Source organism: Ambystoma mexicanum, chromosome 6q, assembly GCF_040938575.1.
Source record: "Ambystoma mexicanum isolate Mex_15411 chromosome 6q, UKY_AmexF1_1, whole genome shotgun sequence".
NCBI classification, from domain to species: domain Eukaryota; kingdom Metazoa; phylum Chordata; class Amphibia; order Caudata; family Ambystomatidae; genus Ambystoma; species Ambystoma mexicanum.
This window is the reverse complement of record NC_090937.1, coordinates 31,305,082-31,323,892: the sequence shown is the minus strand read 5'-3', so window position 1 is coordinate 31,323,892 and position 18,811 is coordinate 31,305,082. Positions and strand designations below refer to the sequence as shown.

General features: G+C 45.9%; 1 protein-coding gene across 5 annotated transcripts in view; it reads left to right on the top strand.

Annotated features, from left to right (window-relative positions):
* The window catches only part of WDFY3 (WD repeat and FYVE domain containing 3), a 2,538,776-nt gene that overhangs the window by 1,066,775 nt on the left and 1,453,190 nt on the right, over window positions 1–18,811 (top strand). For all 5 annotated transcript variants that reach the window (XM_069630405.1, XM_069630406.1, XM_069630403.1 and 2 more), the window contains one exon: window positions 15,880–15,991. In XM_069630405.1, coding sequence (XP_069486506.1) covers window positions 15,880–15,991 — 112 coding nt within the window. The remainder of the gene's footprint in view (window positions 1–15,879; window positions 15,992–18,811) is intronic.

Sequence of the window (18,811 nt, the reverse complement as noted above, 5' to 3'; positions counted from 1 at the left end):
CTAACGCACTTGGTCTAATGAAACCCTCACAAGACGGGATGAGCAGTAAGGCATACTTTGGAGATCCGGAGTTGGTGTGAAAGTAATCAACACCAACACTTGGAGACAACCTAGTAATAGAGTTCCACGCAGATGTTTACAAATCTACTGTTTTTTAGGCCTTAAATACACTAAGCAAGTAAAACTCAAGAATACTACGTACAACAAAACACACTTATGTACTGCTATGCACACAGCTGGTAATCTCATAGATTATGTACACTTTACACTAAACGCAGTACAAAGCTATTCAATCCAATTTAACAGTAACAAGTTAAGTGAAAAATACAGTGATTCAAAGTATGTATCATACAACCTGCCTTATAATTCGAAGGCAGGTACCTAATTTATGCAGTCCTTCCCTATTAGGTACATTTTCCAGAGTCTTGAAGGAGTTAAAGATGCAGGTGGGAACCTGCAAAGAGGTGAGATTCGAGGGGTAAGACGTCTAAAATTTCCCAGAAAGGTCTGACTATAGCCAACAGGTAAGTAAGACATGTATTTTAAAGGCACACATGGTTGATGAAGGCAAAGGAACACAATTAGGGGTACATTCCCAATTCCTAAAACTCCACTGATCACAGCCATGTAAGGGTAATGTTGCGAAGTGAACTTTGCACTTATTCAATCCCTTTGTGGGGGGACAGCACGGAAAGTGTTAAGTACACCCCTTACTCAGATTTTCTAAATAGTGCGGTAGCTGAAGAAGCCGTCGGGATTGGATTTGGCTAGGCGGCTGATCCAATCTCTGGTTACAGGATGTTTCCAGCAGACTTGCAGCAGGACAGGACAGATGCCACAGGACAGCAGCCACACCAAAGGCTACAACAAGCAAGTGCCCCAGGGCATGGCAGACAAAGCAGTAGCGAAGAGAGCTCGTCCAGGGGTTGGCAAGCTTAGTTTGTGGCACTGGGAAAGAACAGCCCCTCTTCATGCAGGAGAGCAGAAGCAGGTGACAATGTTCTTCTGCCCCAATCGGAGGATCTGCCAAGAACCAAGCTCCAGCCCAGGACTGCGACCAAATCAGCAGAGGGGCCTGGTCAGTGCATGGGCAGACCAAAGCATGTTCCGGGGGCACTACCTACATGGGAGGATGCTGGTGCAGGATGCAGAACTGGTTTATTACACCAGTCCAGAGGTGGAATGCGTTGTCACAGGTCTTCTGCTGTTGCAGAAGAAGCAGCAAGGCCTCACTGGTAGATGGTTTGGGTAATACTGGTTGGCCATAGCAGCAGTACTCCTGGTATTCAGTTCTTTCGAATTCGACAGCCTCCAGATTGGCTGCAGGGGCTCCTCTTATCCAAAATAAATCCAGGCTTGTGGGTTATCCAACCTACCAATGGAAAGGATCTCAAGACAGGTAGGGGCTGTCCAATGATTTGACAGCCACTTACTCTGCGTCTGCCCTGCAACCGACATCCCAAGTGTGGATTAAGACATGACGGTCCCAAGCCCAGTTTAGTCCCACAAATCCCTTTACCTGGGAGTACGGTGCAGACACAGCGAAATATGCTGTTATTGTCTGGGAGTGCAGGGAGATGGTTAGAAGCAAGATAGCATGACTTAAACCGCATGTGTAAGTGATTTTGAGTATACAGTACTGAAATCTGCATTATGCTTTAAAAATAAATGTTGCGCAGTAGTGTGCTGTAAAAATATGGAAAATACAACCCACTACCACCAGCCTATCCTCCGCACATCCAAAAGACACATAAAACATTGCCCAACAAAAGTGAAAAAGCTGTATAAAGTACCTTTGCATAAATCCACTTAATGTTGTGTGTGTTATAAAACATAAACCCAGCACAGCATGAAAGTGAGAAAGTCGCACTGCAAAGAACAAGTTACTTCTTACCTGGTAACGGTTCTTTCGATTGGATGTTCCTCCAACGTATTCCTCATCTAAGATGTATTCCATCCAGCGTTGCTGCTCTTCGAAAGAAATTTCGGCAGAGGGCGCCGTACGTCGATGTCGTCGAGTCGATAGTCCCTCGAGGGCCTCCATCGAGGGTGACGTCATCGGGTGTATAAGTAGCACGCGCGGCGCCCGTTGGCCTCAATTCTGTTTTTACCCTCTTTTGTATCTGTGATCTTGTACTGTGTAGATTGTGCCAGCAGACAGATATCAGCACGAGATTTGAGATGGCAATAACCCAGAAAAAATCTACAGATGGGTAGGTTGGGAGGGCGATGAGGAAGTTGAGCGACATCCAATCAAAAGAACGTTACCAAGTAAGAAGTGACTTGTTCTTCGAGTGGATTGTGTCCTCCAACGTATTCCTCATCTTAGATAGGCTCCCAATGCAGTATTTTGCATAGTTCCTCTGGAGGAGGGGCCAGATTCTTTTTTTTTTATTCTTTTTTTTTAAACTGCCCTTAGATGACAGAGTAAAGCACTGCTTTTCCAAAAGTTAGCTCCCTAGAATGGGAAGCATCCAGGTTATAGAATTTTGAGAAGGTGTGAAGCGAAGACCAAGTTGCTGCTTCGCAAATGGACCTTATAGGGACACCTCTTTGAAGGGCTGTGGAAGAGGCGATGCCTCTGGTGGAATGAGCTCTTAACCCTTCAGGTGGGTCTTTTTGTGCTAGTCTGTAGCATTCTGAAATACAAGGCACGATCCAGCGCGAAATTGTTTTGTTACTGATGGACCCACCTTTCTTCCAGTGTAGCCTATAAACAACTGGCTGTCCACTCTAAGTCTTGAAAGCCTAGAGATGTAAAAGCTTAAAGCTCTTTTTTGGTCCAGCCTTTGTAGTCTTTCTTCCTCCTTAGAAGGATGAGGTGGAGGATAGAATGAGGGTAAAACAATTTTCTGATTTAAATGAAAATCAGATATTACCTTTGGTAAAAATGATGGTTTAACCCTCAACACAACCCTGTCCTTATGGAACACAGTATAGGGTGGCCCAGAAGATAGCGCCTGCAATTCGCTCACTCTTCTTGCTGATGTTAGAGCAACTAAAAACTGTTTTCCATGTTAATAATCTTAATGGACATGTGTGCATAGGCTCAAAAAGGGCACACATTAAGAATTTTAATACCAAATTTAGATCCCAAATCGGTACTTGAAATGGGTGAGGAGGAAACACATTAGTGAGACCTTTTATGAATTGTGTTATCAAAGGAATTTTGAAGTAGGAGCATTCTTCCGATGAGCGCTTGAAGATGGAAAGCGCCGCAAGGTAACCTTTTATTGTTCCGATATTCAGACCTCTATGTGCTAGGGTCAGAAGGAAAGATAGTACTTCCGGAATAGAACATAGAAAAGGATCGACATTCTTTTCCCTGCACCAGTTGCAAAACCTTTTCCAACGGCAACGGTACAGAGACTTTGTTGCTGGCCTTCTTGCCGAAAGCAACACCTCCATAACATCATCTGGAATGTTCCAATCCCTGTATCTCAGCCTTTCAGATACCAAGCATGAAGGTTGAGTGTTCTGACCTCTGGGTGGAGAACCTGACCTTCCATTTGAGAGAGAAGGTTCTCTCTCTGATTAAGACGTACTGGAGGGGACAGATGGACATGTCTAGAAGGTCCGGATACCACTTTCTCCTGGCCCAATCCGGAGCAATTAGGATCATGCGTTTCCCAAAGCGTCTCAGCCTCCTGATGACTTGAGGAAGGACGGGAATCGGAGGGATCGCGTACAATAGTGGGAAATTCCACTCCACCACGAACGCGTCCCCCAGGGCTCCTCTCAGGGGAAATTCCCTTGAGCAATACCTTTCGCATTTTCAGTTGGTACTGGTTGCGAATAGGTCTACCTGAGGGGTTCCCCAAAGGGCGAAGATCTCTTGAATGACTTCCTGTGCCATTTCCCATTCGTGGGACACCGTGTTCTGCCTGCCCAGAGCATCTGCCGTCATATTCTCTTCCCCGGCTAGATGAATTGCTGTTAAAGAGATTCCCTCTTGAATCGCCCAATACCAGAGCTGCATATTCTCTCTGCACAGGCGTAGTGACCCCACACCTCCTCTTTTGTTTAGGTAGTGCATGGTCACTGTGTTGTCCGTCATTATCAGGACATTCTTTCCCCTGACGGATGGCAGGAAGGCCTTCAGCGCTAGTCTGATTGCCCTCAGCTCCAAAAGGTTGATATGTAGTTTGGACTCCGATGGAGATCAGCGACCGTTTATTGTCAAATCGTTGGCATGTGCTCCCCACCCCCAGGAGTGAGGCGTCCGTCACTATTGTGACCTCCGGCCATGGTTGCCAAAAGGGTTCTCCCTTTAAGATGTTCTCTGCACAGGTCCACCATAGAAGCTCTTGTCTGACCTTGTTCGGAATCTGAATAAGATCCGTCATTTGACCCGAGAACTGGGACCACTGAGTCTTTAGGGCCCATTGAAGGGATCTCCTTCTCAAGCGTGCCTCTGGCACCAGAAAAATGCAGGATGCCATGAGGCCGAGCAACTGTAGAAAGTCGTAAGCCTGGAGATTTTGGGCATTTTGGAATTTTTAAACCATCTGAAGAATGTCTTGAGCCCTCGTCTTGGGAGGCGAGCTCTTTCCCAAGGATGTGTCTAATACAGCTCATATGTATTGAAGCTGTTGGGAAGGTGTCATTTGAGACTTCTTTAAGTTGAGGGAGAAGCCCAGTTTGTGGAGGAAGTGGCAGATGACTTTCAGATGATCCAAAGCTTGCTCGGCATTGTTAGGCAGAAACCTGTGCAGTTCCCTCTGGGACCACTGCAAAAGATTTAGGACTACAGGTGTTTGGCAGTAAACCCACTTGGTAGCAGTCTGTACCACACAGATTCACTTGGTAGCTGTGGCTGAGCAGTCAGATTTCCCCCAAGAAGAGTTAGGCAGTATACAGAGTATTCACAATAGGTCAAGAGAACACAATAGAACAAGTAAACACTGACCAGGGCTTGATGTAAAAGAGATATAATTATTTATTTAAAACCACATCTAGAAAAACACACAGGCACTAATAGTAAGCAATTCAAAAACACGGTCACTAAAAGATATACACTCCCTTAAAAGAATATTAGACCAGTCTTAAGTAAAGCCCCACTTATTTTCAGACAGCGGTGACCGCTTAATGCAGATGGCACTCTAATAATTTGTTTTAAAAGGGAGAGAAAAGCAGAGAATAAATTGAAACAGATCTCAACACTTTTTCACAAACACAAGGGAGGAAGGCAAAGTAACACTAGGAATTCAGAGTCAGTAGGCCGGATCCGCTCAAGAGGATCCAAACGAAATGTGTCCAAGGTCACACAGTTGCAGTGCACAAAAGTCTTGTAACGGTTCAAAAAGGAGTTGGATCAAAGAGAGGGACCAGTTAGAGGGTCAAGGCGGCCAGCCCAGTCCAGAAGGTTAAGGGGTTATTATTACCTTGTAGCAATCTTTAGAAAGGGAGGCCTGGCGGACACGGTACCTTAAAGTGGTGAGAACACCCCAGCGGGGGCAGTTGTTCCTGGCAGCAGATGCAAGTCGGTGCTTCGTCTGGGGGAAGAGAGGATCTCATCGGGGAGGAAGACAGGAGTCTGTTGCCCTGCCAGGGAAGAAACCAGCCACGGAGTTTCTCAGGTACAAGGAGCGGTCCGTTGATTCGCGGTTCAGTGGTGAGTGGCTATCCAGCCGCCGGGGTGCTTGGCACTGGCAGTTCGACCACAAACCGGTCTGGAGTGCGAAGAATGAAGGTAAACTGGTTGTGCCCACCAGTCAGGGAAAGAAGCCTCTCCAGCCGGGAGATCTTCTCTGTCGTCGGGAAGTGGTGAGTCGGTTCCGCAGGGCTCCACCGGTGGTGTCGTCGTGGTAGGTCGGCTCAGCTTCTCCCTCGTCGTATTCTCAGGTCCTGTGGCGACTTCTGAAGTTCCAGTCCCTAAAGCCCTGCTTTTATGCAGCATACCCCCATTCACTCAGCCTAGCTTTCAATCAAACATGCGGCCGGCTCACCACTTGGGCCAATCACACAAGAGTGCGACTTGAGTTACCAAGGTAACTCAGTCCAGGGTGCCTAAACCCCCTCCCACACCCCCTGTGGTACCCAGACAGAGTGGCATCACTTTTGGAGGCTTCTGTGGAGAAGCCCGCCAAAAAAGTGGAACAAAGTGCTCGACTTGGGTTGGAGTCACAGAAGAGAACACAAACACCATTTTAGAATCGAGTCTTGCCAAAAAATACGAACCGGCGAATTAATATTAAATAAATAAACCAGCGGTATGTTCGAGGCTATGAGAATTAAATAATTAAAGTTGGTAGCCTCGAACAATGGGAAAATCCCATAGGGAAATATTCGCGGTCGAATATAAAAAGTAGTTTCCACTACCACCAGCCAAAACTCGATCAGGGGGTACGGAGACGTGCCCCCTCGACTAACAGACCCCGGGGCACTCGAATTGCCCTGACCAGTACGTCCACAATATGATGGTTTGTACTGGTTTCTGTTAATAATTTGGGACTAGTAAAGCCAATGGTGACTTTACATGCCCTGGGAGACAGTAGTCAGTCCCAGGGTATGGAGTCTATGGTGGGGGGGTCACTATGACACCCCTGTGTTACGGCACGGAGGGTGCTGTGTAACACACATAGTAAAAACACATGAGACCCTACGGAGTAAAGGACCCCATAGCCCATAAAACACATTAACAGTCAAAGGAACACCATAAATCAAGTCCAAGAGTGGGAGAAAGAGTCTCACTCTTGGCAGGAGAAAAAAACAAACTCCAGAAATCCAGCAAAGCTGCTGGGGGACTCACTAGGTTAGGAAATTCAGCCTAAAGAGAGAATTCTCCCTAACAGGCATTGCGCGCTCTGATCAGCCAGTCGTCCAGGTAGGGGTAGACATGAATCCCCCCTCTCCTGAGGTGTGCTGCCACCACTATCATTAACTTGGTGAAGACCCTCGGGGCGGAGGTCAACCCGAATGGCAGGACTCGAAACTGATAGTGTGAGTCGCCAACAACGAACCTCAGGTATTTTCTATGCTTGAAATGAATCGGCACATGAAAATAAGCATCCTGGAGGTCCAATGACACCAACCAGTCCTGGAGTTGAAGGGCCTGAAGGATCTGAGAAAGAGTAACCATCTTGAACTTGTCCTTCCTGAGGAACTTGTTCAAGCTTCTTAAATCCAAGATGGGTCTCAGTCCTCCGTCCTTTTTGGGGATAAAAAATACGGGGACTACCAACCCTTGTTCCTCTCCGCTGCCGGTATTGGTTCTATGACACCTTTCTCCAGCAGGGTTAGAACTTCTGCTGCAGGAGCGGATTTTGAAACTTCAACGGGTGTCTCCCTGGTGGATTGCTTTGAGGTTGCTTTAGAAAAGGAAGGCAATAGCCCTGTGCTATTATTTCTAGAGCCCAAACATCTGAAGTAATGGCTCGCCATTCTTGCAGATGCTGCGACAGCCTGCCTCCTACAGGTGATTTGTGGTGTAAGTCCTCAAAGTGGTTTTGTGGCGGATGTTGCAGCCGCTGATGGCAAAGAGGCTGCAGCTGGAGCTAGCTTAGCACGTTTTCCTCGTCCACCACGAGTGGCTTTTCTTTGGCCCCTTTGACTGGCCATTCCTCTCGTCTTCCCGTATGAGGTATAATAACGATAGGATCATACCCTCCATGATTGTCCTTGTGCACGAAAAGGCTGAGGTTGCCTAATAGCAGCTCCTAAATATTTGGCCGCTGCTTTTGAGGTCTGCAACCTCTCAAGGCTCTCATCAGCCTTGTGCCAAAAAGGTGAGACCCTTCAAAAGGCATGTTCAGGAGGCGGTTCTGTACGTCCGGTGCAAAACCCGACTTCCATAACCACGCAAACCTGCGCATTACTGTGCTAGTGCCCATGGACCTGCTTACACTATCCGCAGTGTCCAATCCAGATTGAAGGGATTCCTGCATAGCCTCCTTTCCATCTCGAACGATGGCTAGGAAACCTTCCCTTTCTTCCCCTTCTGGTATGTGCTCCGCCGCCATTGCAATGCACTCCCACAGAGTGTACGAAAATGTTGCCAAGGCACATGTGGAGTTGGCAGATTTTAATGCCATGCTCCCGGCTGAAAATACCTTCCGTGCCCAACCATCCACACGCTTATCGTCCCTGTCTGGAGGGATAGCCGGGTACACAAGTTTGTTGGAAGCTGTGGCTGCCTGTATGACCAAACTCTCGGGAGTTGGATGTTTTGACAGATAGCCGGGGTCGCTACTGGCTGGGCGATATTTTGATGTTAGGGATTTATTCACCCGAGGAATAGAATCCGGAGTTTCCCAATTCTTGGCCACCCTGTTCTGTAAGGCTACATGAAAAGGTAAAACTGGGTCTTCAGTGGGACCATGATCCAATATGTCTGTCAAATCGTCCTCGACAAATTGGGCTGTTGGTTTAGCCCATCCCAAGTAGTTTACCACCTTTGTCATTAATTGACGATGAGATGGACTGGCATGCTCTCCTGGATCTGGTCTACCAAAATCATTCTCAAGAGAGGTATCAATGCCACTTGCATTATGTAAGGACTCCACCAAATCCTTCATCCTGCTTTCTTCCGATATTAAGCATTCTGGGACATTTTGGGTGCCATATTCCAACCCAAAAGGTACATCTTCCTCCTTTGGATCTCTCCTGGTCCTCAAAAATTGAGGTCAATGATTTGAAAAACTCCTTCCTATGGAGAGGCTTGAAAACCTTCTCTGGGAGAGGAGGAGGAGGAGGAGGAGGTGTAATACTAGATTTTGAAGAAGATACATGTCTTGCAGTTTTTTCCTTCTCCTTTTCTAGCTGCCCTGGCTTGGTTGGAGCCTTTGGCGCCAAAGGTTTTGACGTCGATAAAGGCGTCGACGGTGTTGTCATCGACAGGGTCTGCTTCGAGGGCGTCAAGGCGGCCTTCGACAGTTTCCCCTTCGAGGTGTGGAAGGTCTCGGACGGCGTTGGTGACCTCGAGCGGTCGACTCGACTCGAGCGTTTTTCGCTCGGCGTCCTGGAAGGTTCTCTATCCTTCCTTTTACAATCACCCGGGCTCAAGGGCGTGCGAGTGTCGGAGCGATGACGCTCCCGGCTGGCTTCCGAAGAAGGCGCAGACCGAGGCTTCGCTTTCTCAAACACCTCCATCATTTTGACCCTAAATGCTTCCCACTCTTCGGAAGACGAATGTTTTGTGGGGCATTTCATTTTCGGAGACTCGTGTGACGACGAGGTGGAGGGAGATCTATGGCGTCGTTTCTTCGACTTTTTTGACGAAGACGACGAGCAATGAGAATCGCTTCGAGATCTGGATCTATGCCTTTCGCGTCGAGGAGATTTTTCCCCATGGGGTCTCGACCCGAAGCTAGAGGCTTTCCGATCCTTCCGACCTACCTGTAGCTTTCCTCTCCTTTTTCGCAAGGCCTTTCCCGTCATCGCCTGACACTTCGAACAGGCGAGACACCACAAACACTCGAGGTGCGGGTCCGTGATCGACATTTTTGAGCTGCACAACTTGCATTTCTTAAAACCCGATCTCAGGGTCGTGGTCGGCGTCGATGACGAGGACATTATTTCTTCTCGTAATATGATATTTCCTGACAGAACTCGAGGCGCGCCAAATGTCCGAAGCGACGTACTGCGGAAAAACGGAACTGAGGCCAACGGGCGCCGCGCGTGCTACTTATACACCCGATGACGTCACCCTCGACGTAGGCCCTCGAGGGACTATCGACTCGACGACATCGACGCACGGTGCCCTCTGCTTAAAAAAATTCCGAAGAGCAGCAAAGCTGGATGGAATACATCTAAGATGAGGAATACGTTGGAGGACACAATCCACTCGAAGGTAACCTTACTGGCTCGCCATTGCCCCAAAAATCACTCCAGCAGGTAAGTAAAGGTACAAAGTCTTTACTCCCCTTAAAATCGCCACAGCACTAGAACATAGGGCTAGAACATCGGGAACAATGTGGGGGCTTCATTAAAATCAAAGGAGGGAAGATTGCAAAATATTTTTTAATATTTCACTACAGCTGCATCTCTGTTGAGCTATGTGCTATGGCAGCTCACAGATATTGAGTTTGGAAGGAGACATGATGAATGACATTAACGTACAAATTCATACAGGTACATTTCTGACACTCGCGCAGTATTGTCAGCAGTTAGTCCTCTGCAGCAATCCATCTCCAGTTGCAACACCTTACACGTGGAATGAAAGGGCAGAGCAAATTATTTTCTGCAAAAATATAAGACCAAATGGCTTCAGCTGACACATTATGTTAGTGCGAAGGACTTTAGGCCCTCTGGAGAGTGATAAATGACACTGGCATAAAGATTGCATTAGCTAATGAGTGTCCGATGCAGACTGGTCAAGGCACATAGCAAAAACACTAGGCCGGAAAGGGATAGCTAACTGCCATCATACTTGGATGGACGAAAGATGGACTTACAAATCCACCCCAACTGCCTTGGTGTCCATCATTGTGATGGCCAATTCATCTAGGGCAACAGGCCCAGAGGGCACCTATAATGCATTACTCAAATGAATTCCGCTGTCTGTGCCGAAGCTGTTTGTGTACTATTTACAGATATCAGCCAGACGTGGTCCTTACCATGGTCTTGGACTGGCAGTAACATCTTAACGGTATATAAGGAAAGACCAGGGGAAATACAGACTGCTGGTGAGGCTTAATATTCCCTCCAGAATCTTCGCCAGAGGATCAATGGATGATTTGACAGCTAGTCCTTGCAAACTGGAAGACGTGGGTGGTATTATCAGAATGTATCCTTCTTAAGTTCATAGTGTGTAAGTAGTCAACAATTGTAATTGTGCTAACATAGCACAATATAAGAAGTACAGTGATTACATTTCATTCCTCTCACTCTAATAGTTCAAAATTGTTTCTGACTCCCACTGTCATACGGTATTGGTGGGCATTATTTTACCACATTCTGCTACACCAGTTAATTGTTCCGGCGTGGGTTTGGACATTTCTTATATTCACCCCCCCCCCCTTTTTGAGCCCCTGAATTCTTGTCTTTTGAGGTTGCTCGCCCTTGAAATTATTTTACGGACCTTCATTTTCGCTAGAGGATAGTAGCTTAAGCTTTAGCCTCTGTCTATAAAACCTCCTACCTTGTCTCCTCGAAGGACTCTTCTTGGGGTGAGCTCGACCTTCCTTCATGTTTTACAGTAGATTAATGTTTTGTTTTCAACCATCCACTTCACACATCTAAGGTGGAGGAGAAGGTTTCATTGTCTGGACCCCAAGAAGGCTTGCAGCTACTATGTGTCTGAGACAACCAGCTCTCCATTGATTACCCTGAAGCTTGTGAATGCAGAGCTGTTAACAAGCAGACCCTATCCAGGTATATTGTCCTATGTATTTCGGAGTGCTACGATTAGGCCCTTCTTAGGGGGGCGGCCCTGATTTGGACACCTGTCAGGCGGCTATGTAAGCTTCCTTGCATATGTTTGCCAAGCAGTACTTCCTGGTTTCCTTTTCTGGGTCTGCTTTGATTGAGGTTGCTCTCCTCCCTCACTTAAATTCTTTACTGCGTTAGGAGTTTATTGTAGATGAGGATTCTGTGGGAGGAAAGAATCCATTAGAAGAACAATTACTTGCCTCTTGGAAAAACAATTCTGATGGATTCCTCGTCACTCTGCCATTGTGATGGATACCTTATTTAAATGTTGCTATTCTGCAATCCCCCAGCTGCTGTGTGCTAGGAAACTGAAGTCATGGGGAGCTGCTTGTTCCATATATACTGCCCCTGAGGTCACATATGGCATCCGAGAGCAAAGTGAAGGGTACTGCGCCTCCTGCTGGCTGAAAAAGTTTCATAAGACAGATGACCCTGGAGAAGATCTATTTGGGACAATGTCTCTTTGGAAAGGAAGATGTTTTTAGGATGTCTCCTCTTTGGGAAGAACTAACCCATCAGAAAGAGCATTACTGAGAGGTACATTTGTTTATTGAAGGGGAAAAGGGAGAGAAAATGAGCAGAGCAAGGGGGGTGGCACAGGGTGTATTGGTGACGGACAGAAGTTGGGTTGTTAGTAAAGATTTTTTATTTTTCAGTTTTTTCCTCCCTTTGTGAGGCCCCCAGACTTTTTAGTTTAGTACAGACAGTTTAGTTTAGATGGCCCTAATAATTTGCGGCAGTCTGTAGAAAGTTCAAGGATTTTTGTTGAAAATCACAACAGTATTGCCCGGTTTGATGGTGTACATTAGTCCGCATACGAACACACAGCTAGTTCAATGAAGGCACATGCTGGAATTGGGGTTTTGGAAGAGGTGCTAGGGACATCCCTCTCTCCCCTTCTGTGGGATTCCCACCCTAGCCCTGGCATCCCTAAACTCCCGTTAGTGCTACTAACCAGTAAACACTACTGTTTGGTAGCTGGCTTCGACTAATGGTAGTTCCCTAATACGCCGGCTACCTAGATTCCCTAAGGGACTTTCTAACCTGGCTCTACATAAGCGATGGATCGTTCTAAAAGGGTGGTGTATGTTTTTGCCATTCAACCCTCTATCCCCTTATTACTCTTTCCTCCATCTGACTCCACCTGCCTTCTTCCTTCTCGGTTTCTCTCTCTCCTACCTGTGCCCTCTGTTACTACCTTCCCTCCCACCTATCTCCCCTATCCACTCTACCTTTACTGTACCATCTCCACCCTACTACTATCCTCCGTCCTTTGCTCTACTACTACTCTCCTCACCCCTCCACTACTTTTACTCTCACTGCTTTGGCTCTCCCCTCCATGCACTACCCTCCATTGACTTCCACGCTTCTATTTGCACCCTCCCCCTTTTATGTTACACCTCTGTCATCCTACCTACTCCCTCTGCACTATTCCTGCTCTTCACTCTGCTACCCTATTCACATAACTACTACTCTCTCTTCTCCACACTACTGCTATTCTTCTTCTGCAAACCCAGGGATATGGTGCCTTGCTCACCCTTCCACTAAACCCACTCACTAGTCTCATTCCCCTCCACACTTCTCTCCAACAGCCGTCTCCTCGCACCCCACTCCTATATCCCTTTTCACTAGCGTCACTATCTCCTAGCACTCACTCCCTCCACTTCCTTACTCCTTTACTCCTCTCTCCCACACATTCTTTGCACACCCACTTCTTACACTACACTAGACTTCACAAAACTGGTGCCACTTTCTCTCACAAATACCTCACCTTAGCTTAGCTCTGCCATTAAGTCTCCAACACTGTTCACTGCAGCCCATCCTCTGCCTGGTCTCTCCATCCACCTTCAGCCCATCCTGTGACCTTATCTTAACAACCCATACTCTGCCTCTACTGCTGTATGCTTGTATGCTATTTTTTATTTTTTTTATTTTAAATGTTTTGTTTGATTTGTCAAACTTTTCATTTTTCCCTTTTTTGAGTCTTCATACAAAAAGGTTTTAAAACTGTGTTTCAATTCGTCTTTTCTTTTACAATTCTTTATCGATCTCAATCCAGAAGTTGATCACTGTGATGATCAGCCACTGATGGTTTCCTTGGAGCAATGTTGCCCATCTCTCCTCTGCTGTCATTTGTTGCTCTGAGATTTTAAAAAAATCTCTAAATAGATCTCGTTTATTTTTTAGTTCCGGGCACACCATGATTAGATGGAATAAAGATTCTTTCCCCATTGGATCTTTACAGTATCAGTATCGACAGACAGGAGAAATATTTTTGGCTCGGTCTGTTAAAGTATTCGCGTGTGGGTAAGATGTTCAGCCGAAAGCGCAACAATAAATCACGAATTTTCACACTTGGGAATTGGACGAGATAAGAAGGCAACTGATTGAGTGCTCTTGCTTCCATGTGGCTGGTTAAATGGCGTTTATAAGTTGTTTGTTCTTCGATCGTTCTTATCCAATCATTCTTCTGAATTTTTTGTTTTGCATATTGAGGTCTATTTCTTAACATTTCCTCTGTGATTTCTTCTTCTTGCATTTTTTGCTTAATTTCACTTTTCCACTTTATTAGAGCTGCAACTTGGAATGCTTGTTTTTTTTCTTTAAGAATTTCCAATGATGATATATTTTCCTCTGAAATGATTTTTTCTGTGGAGGTCCATTTGTTTCCATAGCACTATGGACTGAATAGATTGCAAGGCAAGTTCATATCTGATTCTGGCTATCGGAAATGATTTTGGCAAGGCAAGGGTTTTTCTCCAGAAAATAGCTTCGTATTTGGACCATTTCAATAGATGTTGGTTTATCAGGGATTCACTCGCATAAGTCAAGATTGGTATGACCTTTTGTTTATATAGTAGAGTTGTAGCTTTTGCAGAGTAAGTGCCATATTTGCGATGAAAAAACAGACCTTGCCTTGCTAACGATGCTGCTTTTTCTTCAATGTTTTCTTGCCATTCTTTTTCGTTCGCCGATGGATTGATTAATGCACCTAAGTATTTTATTGTTTTGGTTAGCTTAATCTCTTTGTCTTCCAGATAGAATTCTGGGGGCTTTTATGCTATGAGGCTGGTGCTTCAGTACCTTTCACGCCTGCCGATTGGCTGCAGAGCTCACCTGATCTCTTGCATCAATCTGTGGCTTTCTTTCCCCCAGGACCCAAGTGAGAGGGGCTTTAAAAACTCCTCCAAGCCCCTCATTTACCAGCACTGTTTTATAAGTCTGAGTATTTTCCCGCTGTTTTTCTGTCATGCTGTGTCGCTGGAAGTTCGATATTATGTTGGCATGGCGAGTTTGCTTGCCTCTCTGTGTGGATGGTCGCTGTAAGGACATAGTGCCGCTTCCCAGTCTGCATGAATTGTTTCGTGCTGGGTTTTCTGGTTGGTTGGTGGTGGTCCTGATGTTTGTGGCTTTAGAGGGATTCTGGGAGTTGTGGTTCTGAAATAAGAGAACTGGGCCAGCAACTGTATTGGGAGACAGAGTGGTGCCATTGTTTATTTTTGCAACACAAGAATTTGTCAGGTATGGGTAATCAACCAAACCCCACCCCTACAGACCCCCATCTCCCAATTCACAGATCTGGGACAGGCCTGGCTCTGTCTTTAGTTCTAGTGAGCCTTCTGACTGTGGTTGAGCAGGGTCTCTGCTTCCTCCTCTTGACAGTTTCATGACCCCCTCCCCCCACACGATTTCACAGCGTAATGAAGAGGATTTAGTAGCAGCCATAAACATAGAACTATTGTATTCATGTTACAACTTGAGCATTGTATTAATGGTTCTTCATAGAATCAACCAAACAAGAAAGCCCACAATACTGCCAAGACCCGGTACCCACACCTTTCCTAGAGGTTGCATGATTGAGGTAATCAATAAATGACAAGAAAAGTAGAAATTATTACCTGTGTACAAGAATTTCCTTTTTACTCTGCTGTACCCTTTATGAACTGTTTAGGTGCTGAGTCTTGTGATTTTGGGCTTTTTTGTTTGGCTTGTTAATTCTTACCCAACATGCCCTTCTTGTGCTCCATACACCTTTCTTATATTGGATGTCTTTGTAGAACCATCCTGAGATGTTCCTAATTTCCCTCTGCATTTGGTACCATGTCTGTGGTCCCATGCACCTTATACTGCAATTCTGCAAAGTGGGTCATAAGGAAGCATGTAGGTGCTGTACAATTAAACTAAATGAAGACATAGTACATCCTGCTTTCTTGGCAAAATAGACCGCACGTGGGAAGACTGAACAAACACAAAGTTGGGAAAACACTTAAAGCATTTGCCTGAAAGACAGATGGCGAAAAAATTGAATTGTGACACAAAGTACCTATATAAGGCTCCTACTCAATTCAGCATGCTGTATCTGTTAAGGAATGTATAAACGGTGTACGTAACTGCCACAGTTTTGTATTTGTAATTCTAAAAATAATGTGTGGGACATAGTTGAAAGATGCTCTACACTGTAGTCCTTGTCTCATTATCCATCTGTGCATGTTTTTCTTTTGTGTTCAGCTAGCCATCTCTTCCCATGAGAATGCCACACCTGTGAAGTTGCTGCACAACTCTGCGGGACATTTGAACGGCCCTGCACGCACCATCGGCGCTGCACTGATAGGATATCTGGGTGAGGATGATTGCTGTGTTTCTTTTTTAAACTTTTCATTCTTTTAATTAGAATTACCCACATGTATAATAGTACTGAAACACCTATTGCCTTACCATTAAAGCATTTCAGGCATTAAGAGCCTTATCTGCCTACGTCATTTTTGTGCTTTTTTTCTGCTTGCTCCCTTCATCCCTCCATACACCTGTTTTCTCACTCCGCTGTCAACTTATCTTTTCTTATAATTTACTTTATCATTCAATAAAGTTTATTTTGGAGGAAAAAAGTTTTCATAAAACATACCCACATAGAAAAATACATTAAAAACAGTTCAAATACACTATATACCGGATGAAAAGAGAAAGAGGAATTAAAACTGATCCTGCATACAGACAATGGACCCATAATAGAAAGGAAACTGAAATACACATATCTAAGAATTCATTAAAGGTTTCCTTTTGTGCGAAGCTCGCTTGAAAAATTATAGGAGTGCCCAGCCACTCAGGGGGAATCAGCCCACAACAAATAAAACAATGTAGGCCTAAACCGAAGTTCACGCCATAACAGCCTCAAAGTTCCTGCTCTAACTGAGAGTATGCAGGACAAAAAAGCAAAACATTGGAGGTGCATTGCACAGTAAAGAAGATTGATTAGCAATGTCACACTCCCAGAGAGCTGTAATGGCTGTAAAGGGGAGGCAACTAAAGCACGCCCTGGTGATCAAAATTCTCTGGGAAGGGTTCTCTGTACATAGTAAATATTTGATATAGTAGGAGTGGCTATGATCACATGCCTCCTGTGGAGACTCCCTTTTCTCCAACTGGTAAGACATAGATCTTGTTTTTAGGTCCTTTACCATAGCAAATGATATGTCTGCTGAATAAATGTGAAACCACACTGATTTCCATCAGCTTAGACTATATAAATGCCAGCCATGGGATCCTGACATTAGGGTCCTTTAAAACTAGGAACTTAATTAGGTTGTGAATTATGTCAGCCTTGGCATTGCTCCATAAACAGAGCCAATGAAATAGAGGCTGTACTGAAAATAAATGTGTAAATTTCCTCCAGATAGTTGAAAATGACTTTTTTAAATAAGTACGGGGTACAGCCCTTTCGACCTGTAACTATGGACTACATTTAGAATTTGGTTGCATTCTTATATCCCCCCAGTTCCATCCTCTACCTTGGTACTGATCCCGCCTTGCTGTTATAAACTACAAGTTTGGCAGTAAACATCACCATGGATCTAAGTAACACCCCCACTGCCCACCCTGGCTTGCCTAAACGTCCTACCCTTACTATGCATAAATGGACATTTCGGAGGGCGCCCCCCCCCCCCTTTTAAAAACCACGACTGCTGATTTCTGGACATTTACCCTAAGATCCAGATCATCCATAAACATGGTGTGATCAAGGATGAGTTTCCGCAATACTCGTACACGAAATCAAAATAGTATTTTCCACCAGTAGAGGCAGCACTCAATTTCCCATCCTTGGTCCATCCGGGGTAGAGTTCAACAGACAGTCATAAAGGCCGTTTATGTACAATTTCCCAAAATGCCTCTGAATCATTTTCAGAAGCAATCACCAGGTTAGATCAGGCTGCATTCTCCATCTCCTTTTTCCTATTAGCTATAGTTTTTTTATATGAGGCCCTTGCAGTAGTAATATCACGTCTAGAAAAAGAAGGGTTCTTTAGCGTTAGTAGCAACCATGATTTGTCTTTTGTGCAGGCTGAGTTGAAGCAGCCTACCAAATCCCTCTTATTCTTACGACTACCAATATTAGTGAATGAGTTAGAGATATTGGACATGAGGGTGGAGAACCTAGTTATGTTGTCACTCTGATTACGCGCCCCCTCTAGAAGGACATCTATCTCTTGGTGATTTCTGGATACTATTTCCCCATGTTTAATGAAGTGCCATTTCAGCCTTCTCTTGTTGTTGTCCACTAGGGCATTAGACAAGGACGGAATGGAAATAGACTACGCCTATGTCCCGTCCCCTTTCCTCCATACTGTAAGGCCATCCCTCGCTAGGGATGGGAAACTGAACCTTGACTCGGCCCACCGGCGCCACTCCCCAGTCCTCTGTTCCGCATCGACGGGAACCAACCATTTCACCAGTGCTCCTGGGTTAGGCCCCCGGCCATGTAATTCCACACGCTCTTCCCCGAAAACTTTCTATTATGTTTTCTCTGAGATTGTCAGAGAAGACTCTGTCCTCTGGTGCCAGGCTCCTCCCCTGTGCATGTTGACGATGGCAGGTTTTAGCAGGTGCCCAGCCTGCGAGGGTTCCTTCCCCATGGTGGATCCGCACACTCTCTGCCTTTGGTGCCTTGGCCCTGACCACGGCTTCTGCGCGCGACTCGTTGACTCCGCAAGCTCTCAAGAATCGCTTTTGTCAGGTGGAGGTAGCTGTTCGAGAGATCGCCTCCAAAAGACCTCAAGACTTACGTGAGGAGGAAGACCAGGCCCAAAGAAGGTGCCCCGTTCTCCTCTGCACACCGCAAACGCGATTCCTTCCCAGGGAAGCGCCTGAGTGGGAGGGGCCTTCTAGGTCCTTCTAGGTCCTATGACCAGCAAGGAGCCCAAGGCTCCCAGAGCTATTGGCCAACAGGCCGAGGGGTCGCAAGACTCTCCCGGTCCCACCACTGAAGGGCTGCAAGGCTCTTGTACCAGGGACATCCCCAAGGGTCTTTGCTCTACTACCGGGATTATACCTGAGGGAGCGGCTTTATGCAGCACTTCAAGCATCATGGCCGATGGCACTCCGCCTCCCAGGTCTCTACATAAGGTGTAGGAAAGGTCAGAGCCTTCGCTTCTAAGCATACAGGTGG